The sequence below is a fragment of the Morus notabilis genome, unplaced genomic scaffold (assembly GCF_000414095.1).
Source record: "Morus notabilis unplaced genomic scaffold, ASM41409v2 Scaffold1856, whole genome shotgun sequence".
In the NCBI taxonomy this organism is placed as follows: Eukaryota; Viridiplantae; Streptophyta; class Magnoliopsida; order Rosales; family Moraceae; genus Morus; species Morus notabilis.
The window spans coordinates 1,748-10,497 of NW_010366675.1; the positions used below are offsets into that span (position 1 = coordinate 1,748).

General features: G+C 35.6%; 1 protein-coding gene across 1 annotated transcript; it reads left to right on the forward strand.

Annotated features, from left to right (window-relative positions):
* Positions 1-457: 457 nt before the first annotated feature.
* LOC21385056 lies at positions 458-8,161 on the forward strand. Its single transcript, XM_010110998.2, has 10 exons — positions 458-539; positions 790-1,203; positions 1,486-1,602; positions 2,365-2,447; positions 2,648-3,063; positions 4,007-4,185; positions 4,481-4,566; positions 5,516-5,649; positions 6,644-6,949; positions 7,775-8,161. Exons 2-10 carry the CDS (start codon positions 865-867, stop codon positions 7,963-7,965), a joined length of 1,851 nt encoding a protein of 616 aa, XP_010109300.1. The 5' UTR covers positions 458-539; positions 790-864; the 3' UTR covers positions 7,966-8,161.
* Positions 8,162-8,750: the final 589 nt, after the last annotated feature.

The following is an 8,750-nucleotide window of genomic DNA, read 5'->3' on the forward strand; positions in this document are numbered from 1 at the left end:
GGGCTCCACGCTGCACATCCGCCATTGCTTTGGAGGTCACTTCCGCCATTGTTCTGCAAGTCGCCGTCGCACTTCCGCAGGTCGCCGCCGCCACGACAATCTCCTTCTCTGGCAACGGGCTCTTTAGGTAAACATATTTCACCATTGGCTTTGTGTCTTGCAGATCGTAAGAGAATTAGACTAGGCAGCGAATCAACGCTCAGCTCCGCTGTCGGCATCAGAATCGAGTCGCTCGCCATGGCTGCAGTGCTTCTCCGTCGGACCTGAGAAATTCGCGCCGCCGGTGTCGAGCAGCTCTTCGATGTTCGAAGTCCGAAGTCGCAAAGCCACGGATCTAGTTTTCTCTCTCGATTCGAAGTCTGTTGATGCGAGCCTCGCTCACAATTCCACGTATCTTGTTCATCTTCTCTGCTGCACTGCACAATCAATTTCCGTCTCTATTGTTTCTTTCCCTCACCGCCTCCCCGGCGTGGACTGCACAATCAGATATCTCTCAGCGTCAAAAAGTGAAAACAGTACAGAACTGAGCAAGAGCAAATGTAAGTATATATTTGTGTGTGTGTGTGTGTATATATATATATATATTTTTTTAATCCAAATTCGTGCCAATATTATCAAGCAACTGGGAAGGAAGGTCTTTCAACTAGTGTATTTGATTTGAATCGAAAGATTCACAGCTTTTCATCCTTGCCTAGAACACAGCAATTGCAATTTGACTAACAATTTTTATTCCCACAAAATTACGCAACTTCATTGACTAACTAGAAACCCAAACTACCGCCATTGCAGAAGCTCTTCTCTTTCTCGCGATTCCCGCCGAGATTGTAAGAATGAAGGGATTATAAAGCTTTTGGGCGTAAAACGATGATTGGGGGTCAAACTCCAAATTTCCAGCAAGACGATCATGTCATTGCTAATTATTCAATCGAACGACACAACGTCAAGAGAAAGTCGGTGACAATGATCAATGATGGTCAGGTTGGTAATCCAACAAGTCGCATTGTTTTGTCGTTGACCAAGCCATCCTATGCCCTCGGCCTTGGTTCCAAGCCCTTGAGGGCTGAGAACCGTGCTCGGTTGAACCGTCTTTTGCGCCGGCTCCTGAGGCAGCAAAACTGGGCTGAAGCAAGTGGCGTGCTGAGTGTGTTGTTGAAAGGGACTGGCAAAGACAAGTCACTGCCCAACAATCGCTTCAAGTATACGGTAATGTTGTGTAGCATTCTTTTTATTACATTTGGTTTGTTTATGCCTTTATGGGGAGTTTCTGAGTAGGATAGAAAAAGTGTCGCCAGGTCGGTATCAGAAACTTTTTATTCTGCATACTACTACCTTTCAGCCGTCAAAATATTATCAAAATTGTCTATTTTGCATACTTTTTTAATCTGATGTGAATTTTTAATCTAGCCTACCAGAGAAAGTCCCTCGTTTATGTTGATTTTTTTGTCTGGAAATTATGGTAATTGATTGGGTTGCGTTTGTTGTTAGGCATTGATGGAGGTCCTTGCACATGTAAGAGCTGAACATTTTACTGCCACTAGGATAAAAAACATTTACGATGTTTGGATGAGAAAGATTGGAATGCCGAAAGGACGGCTAGTCGAGGTATGTATCTAGAAGGTGCAGTTGTTCTATGCTAACCTTAATTTGATGGGAAGGAAAGAAAATAGGAACAAAAGAAAGGTATATAACTTAGGTGAGGAAAATGGAGATAAAGGAGATGACCTTTCTCTTATAGTGTTTGGTATGGATTCCCTCCTCTATTCCTTCATTATTGGGAGAGATTAAAATTGGCTCTTTGAATCCCTCACCTAATCTATTCCCTCTTTCCAAACAACTGCAAGTCCCAAAATCCTTCGACTAATCTTCTCACCCCGATCCTTCCTTCCACTTTTCCCTCCTACCAAACAAGCTCCTAGTCCCTGACTCATTTTTGCATTTAACCATCCGTGGGAATGCTCAAATTTTACGCTTGACGAACGAATTTAGTTGTCAAGTAATGCTGGGAACGTTAGCAAGTAGGGAGAAAAGTAAGGAAACATTTGCGTCCTAAAATAATTGGTCAAAATTTCAAAAGATTATGTGATTCTAATTCTATTTGGTTGTGTGAAAACGTTAGCAAGTAGTTGGTCTCCAATTTCAAAATAAATAAATTGAAGTAATTGTCCTTTTATTTACTGTGTTAATAGAGTTATAAATAAATTGAAGTTGCAAAATAAATTTCTCCTTAATCATTACATAGATTCCTGAATTCATCCTAGTCAAGCTTGAATCAAAATTCAATAACTGTTCCATGCCAATCAATCGTATTTGCACCTTCGCTCTAATCAGTTTACGTATTCGACATGGAATTTTTGTTTTGAGCAGGATAAATTTGTGGTTCATTTGGAGTTCATCCTGTTCTGTCTTACAGAAGAGAATTTTGAGGATGCTCATCAGGCTGCTCTAAGGTATGATTCTCATTCCTCTTTTAGAGGGTAGTTCCACGATGTTGAAGCAAGTTCTTCATCTTCTTCTTTTAGCCCTTTGTTACTGTGTTGTTCAGTTGATTTTATTCCTTTCTTTTGTGTTCTTATGCGTGGAATGTAATTTTTCAACAACAAATCATATCAAAATAATGGATTCTTGTTATGTTTTTGGTATTTTTCAGCCTCATTCAAGAAAATGAATTTGTTAGAGACCCAGTCTCATGTATGGTTGTAGGACTTACATTCTACCAGTTTTGGTATTCCAATGTCCCAAAAGAAATGCTGTTGACAGACTCAGAAGAAGTTGCTGTCCCTCGGCAAACAAATGATAACACTAACTCTCAAGAAGCCGTTACAGACTATCCCCATAATTCAGACTCCTCTATCAAGGAGCAAATATCATCTACGGGGTCTGATGGCAGATTACACAGAGAAAATTCTGTGAGAGTTATTAATAGGATGATCGAGATAGAAAACCCTCCACAGAACTTTCAGCCCCAAGGATTCTATGCTAATTCTAATGAAGATACAGGAAATAATCTGTCTCTATCTAATCACGGTGTTCAATTTCAGTACCCTCTAAATTTCTCAGCTCTTGGTGAGTATAGAATTTCCTTGCCATTTTTATTCCCTGAGAAGTATTATTGTATTTTAGACTTTCATATGGTTGATTTCTGTCTACAAGGTTTTTTTCTTTTCCTTTTATTTATTCATTTACTTGGCACAAATTCAATGACTTATTTGGCAGAAATTAATTTAAAGAGAACGAAAGAACAAAAACTCCTACTTATTATATGAATTTGAGCTTGAAGGAAACGTGGCCTAGTTCTCTAAATAAGTCATGTAGATGTGTAGTTGTGATGTTTAGGTGATCACAACAATTATTATTTTTCAGTTGTTTTTTGCAAGGTCTCCTTGCCCTTCTTTATTTGTGCATTCTATTTTTTCCTTTTTTATTAATGAATTTCATGTTTGTTTCTTACCCAAAAAGGAAAAAAAAATGAATCTGCCTGTGTGATATCTGAAATTTCAGAAGTTTGTTAGTTGGCAAATAAAATTTGGCTTATTCTGAATGGTTTTTAGATGAGAAATCTTGATCATTACAATAGTTTTAGAGCACCATAAGTAATGAATCTGCCTGTGTGATATCTGAAATTTCAGAAGTTTGTTAGTTGGCAAATAAAATTTGGCTTATTCTGAATGGTGTTTAGATGAGAAATCTTGATCATTACAATAGTTTTAGAGCACCATAAGTAGTTCTTTTCGTCTACTCTCACACTCATGTCATGACAATACAAAACTGTTGTTGATGGCTAGAACTATGATACGTATTTTTAAGCTTAAATGAGGTTGAAGCACTTGTTAGAACATAAAACTGCTAGTCTACTGGAAGCTGATCTTTGAATTAATTGACCAACAAATAACTATTTCTTTAACCCGTAGATTCTGTTAGCATTTCTTGGTACAATATCCTCTCTCTCTCTCTCTCTCTCTGTTTGAGAATGTAGAAAGTTTTCCAAGATTCTTTCTTCTGTTTCCAGAAGGATTGAACCCATGTTTATTGCCTGTACGGTTGCCACGATCTTTTGAGAATCCCAAGGATTTTTTGCATTTGGATAAGGAATTGTTTAACGACTATTACAAAGAGGCAGTTAAGTACCTAAGACTTGCTCTTTGCTCGACTCCACCGATATTGGCGGCCTTACTTCCTTTGATACAGGTGCCCATTTATCTTGAGAACTAAAATGTATGTTTACATTTATGTAAAATTTATGTCTACATTTTTTCTCTCTTTCACTATGTTAGCATGTTAATAGATATTCTCAAGATAGTGGTGCATTATCTAATTACTGCTTAAACAGAATTAATCACACATGTCCTCTCTCATGAGCTCTTTTCATGGTTTTGTGAAATCGATGTGCATAATTTTGGTCACTTCTTTAGATTTAACGCAGATGCTAAGGCCGAATATTATGACTACTTTCTTATAAAATTTTTGTGGCTTTCTGTGACAGTTGTTGCTTGTCGGAGGTCAAGTTGATGAGGCCCTAAATGAGCTCCTTAAATTCTGCTGTAATTCAAACACCACACTTCCTATCCGGTACTGAATTTGTTTCCGTGTTTTTACTAATGGCTAAGAAAAAATAGGAGTAATTTCTTTGCTCAGGAAAGTAAGTTTGTGTTTGTACAATTATTCTAGAAAGCATGGTATAAGGCGTAGCGGAGGATAACATGCTAGGTAGGGTAATTGCAGTAATGCTGGTGTAGGTTGAAGTTTGGTGGGATAAGTAGTGTAGGTAATATTGGGGTGGTGGTGCTATTTGGCCCTTGGAGGGTCATGGGTAAGGTTAGGGAAGTCCATTTTCATTCAATGTGAAAAGAAATTTGACAACCGAAGATAAAATTTTCAAGAATTGAAACTAAGATTTGGGCTGAATTCCATATGAGTCCATACTCCATACTGCAAGGGAATTTAGGAGTTTTTGTTATTCATTTGTTTCATTTAGTGTAAGATAATATAAATTCTCTTCTTGTTATGTGGACCTTTGATCGTCCCTTATCTTGTGTCTCGGTTCCCTATATCAAAAGAAAAAATTGGGCTCCCTCGTAGATTTGGACTTCAAAATGAAAGAATGATAACGGTTGATGTGCTCCTATAGATGGAAAGATTGGTTGAATAATTAGTAAATAATATGGGGATCTAAATAAAAATATCCTGGCTCATTTGATGCTACTGCAATCTTCCTTGGAGTATTGTTCATTTTATTTGAACTGGTTTTGTTCAAGTTCAATTCTTATAGTGTGCAGCAGCCTGTGAGATAGACACTATTTGTATTAGCTACTTTGAGTGCCTTCTGACAGTTTGCTGCTAATTCCATGACCGCTGTTATTTTTAATGGCAGTTTGTTGACGTTTAGTTCAAACTATTTTTATTCATTATTACTTGCAACCTATTTTCCTAAACTTCTATGGCTTTTTAGCATTTTGTGAGCAATGAGGTTTTCCTTTCGTGTCAACCAGTTTATTGCTGATATTTACATATGGTGCAGATTAAGAGCTAGTCTTTTGGAGCATTTTGATCGTAGAAACAATGCCATACTTTCCACCTGTTATGAAGATATCTTAAAGAAGGATCCTACTTGTTGCCATTCATTGGGAAAGCTTGTATCCATGCATCAAAATGGTACTTCTTCTATCTGAAAATTGAGAGTATATGATCTTGGTGAAACAATTTCTCTTGCATTTTGTGAAACTTAATTCTTTCAAGCTCGTCTTTATGCTATTACTGACTTACTCAGCTTATCACCCTCAAACACTAAAGCAGCTTCTATTTTTTTTGTTGCAAAAAATCTCCTAAACCATTGTCATACTCTGTCTGATGCACGATTTAGAGGGTCATTGATTTTGGGTCTATCTGTGTAATTTTTGTTCTTCATATGAGGTTGATCATGATTGCAGTTCTATGTAGCATATTTAGTTTTCGTTTTCTAGTCAAAAAATGTTATTTCTTGCGACATTGAAATTTCAATAATAGCTCATTTGAAAGAGAAAGATGCTGATAGGCCATCCATTTGCTATTTCCATTTTCATATTTTTTCTTGATAATCTGTCGTATATCTTGTGCTATCACATTTTTATGTCTATATTCAATGGGGAAATTTGTCTAGTTGCTCAAGATGCAACATTTTCTGGTTTCGGAGCTACTTCTGTTTAACGGGTTTAGCAACCCTCTCTCTTTGATTTTTGTACTGTGATATTTTCTTTTTGTATGTTTTAGTTCTTCTGAATTGACCCGTATATCTCCTTTCATCTAATGTAAATATATATACTTTTTTTATGATCTGTCGTACGAATTATTTCACTTTTGTGTTATTATTTTAACAAAATACATGTACGTGTATTTTGATAACAAATAATAGCACAAAACTGTTGTAGGGTTGACGGAAGGCTCTAGTTTCATACTCAGGCTCAAAAAATGAGTTTCGGGGATTTCTGGATATAAAAAAAAATAAAAATAAAAAAAATAAAATAATGCATGTACATTTGTTATCATAGATCTCCAATAAGATCTTGAAATAGTTGGCAGTTATTTGTTGTGCATTTATTTGTTCAGAAGCAAGCTTTTATGCTTAAAGCTAATGCATTTTTCTAATCGCCTTCTTTCAATGTATTTCCAGGGGAGTATAATTGTGATTCTCTAGTGGAGATGATAGCTTTACATCTTGATGCTACTTATGCAGAGCATAATACATGGAGAGAGTTTGCTTCATGTTTCTTGAAACTTTCAGAGCATGTAGAGGACCGAATGTCATGTTGTCAAAATGGCAATGAAAGTGGACTCGAAAGAAGGTGTTCAGTTTCTTTCAGTGAGATCCCCAAAATATTTAAAGAGGGTAAATCTAGAAACAATTGGAGACTGCGCTGTAAATGGTGGTTGACACGTCACTTTAGTCGCAACACACTCGCATCGGAGATTACTGCAGGTAACTTAGAAACAATTCAACAACAAAAAAAAAAAAAAACAAGTGACAATTTTGCAGTTTTCTACTTTCTATTATGTTTCAGTTCTGGTCTTTTTTAGTCCGTCAAGGTTGGGCAGGACAGTAAAATGCATCCAAAGAAAAAGTGCATACTGGTCCTTAAACTTTTTAAGAAGTGACAGTGTGCGTGAACCTTTTTTAACCAATTAGTCCCTGAAATTATTATTATTATTATTGGGCAGGTTTTGTCCTTGACGATAAAATTGATAACAGATTTTTGAAATTTAATGGAGGCAGTCCTGTGTCATCGTGCAAAAAACTTGAAAATCTATCAAAACAAACATTTGTGTGTAAAATGGCCATTTATGATAACGTTTATTATTTTCAAGTGTTTTCATGGACATTTATGATAACGTTTTCCTTATGCAACTATTTTTATAAAATTTCAAGTTCATTAAATTTTTAAATTTTCTTTTCAACTTATTGTCAAAGCCAATATTGTCAAAAAAAAGTCAAAGAATCAATTTTTGAAACAAAAGGTTAGAGATAAAATTTTCACGGTACCTAATTATTTGGGGAATAAAAAGGCTAAAATTTTGTGTGTAAAATGGCAAAGATTCTTTCGGCCCGTTTGGTAATATTTTTCAAAATAGTTTTGTTTTGGATATGAAGATGAGAATGAGAATTTTTGGGGAATGGTACTGGGATTGTTTCTTATTTTTCTGAGAGATCGTTTAATGTATAAGAAAAAAGTTTTACTTTTTTTTCTCTTTTGTTTTTTTGTTGAGCACTGATAATGACCTATGTGTCCATTCCAATTTGCTACAGGTGATTTGCGGCTCCCAACTTATAAAGCAGCATCTGCTTGTCACATTTATGGACCCGAGTTTGCTTATGTAGTAGATGTTTGCACTTGTTTAGAGGAGAAAAATGAAAGAGATTTGTTCTTGTTCTTGCAACTGAACTTTGGAAAATCTATCCGACTCTGTTCAAGCTTTGCACAAAATAGTAGATCCTGACTTTGTTTTAAGCAAAGATCTTTGATGGTTGCATAATTGCATTCTGTTAGACTTGTCATACGGTTATATTTAGGAGATATGTAGGGGAAATGCGATGAGTTTTAGGTGTGAATTGACATTTACCACAGCTGCGTAAACATTCAGCTTTTCTGCCGCGTGCTGTAGCAAATATGAGGTTAAGAGGATCAAAATGCCCTCAAATTTGATTAAGGTCAGGTTCTTTTTCCCTCTCTCCCTCTTTTCTCTCTCTCTCCAACATTCCCCTTTCACTCTCTCCCTCTCTCTTCTCCAGCCGCCTCAATTCCCCTGTCACGTTCTTGTTCAGTGTGAACCAGATTCAGTTTCTTCTCTGCATGACTTCACCAAAGATCTGATACATTGTTGGAGATTGGTTGACATTTTGACCGTGTTTAAAATTGATTCTGTTTTTATTTTTTACATTTTTCGAGAAAGAAAAAATAAAAATATTTTTAAATCGGCATTTGGCGTAATAAAGATAAAAAATAAAAATGAAAATGATTTTTTTGATTTAGTGTAAAATAAAAGAGAAATGAAAAACGATTTTTAGTCATTTTTCATTTATTATTTTTATTTTTTTCTCTCTTGAGCAGAGAGAGAAAGACATTAATATATTTTTTTATACTGAAAATAATCTCTTAATAAAATTACTCAACACATTTTTAAAAATAAATTTTGTCTGAGATTAAAAATATTTTTATTTTCATATAAAAAATAAAATCATTTTAGAACGAATTTTAAACGAGTTCCGGGTGATTTTTGTTTTC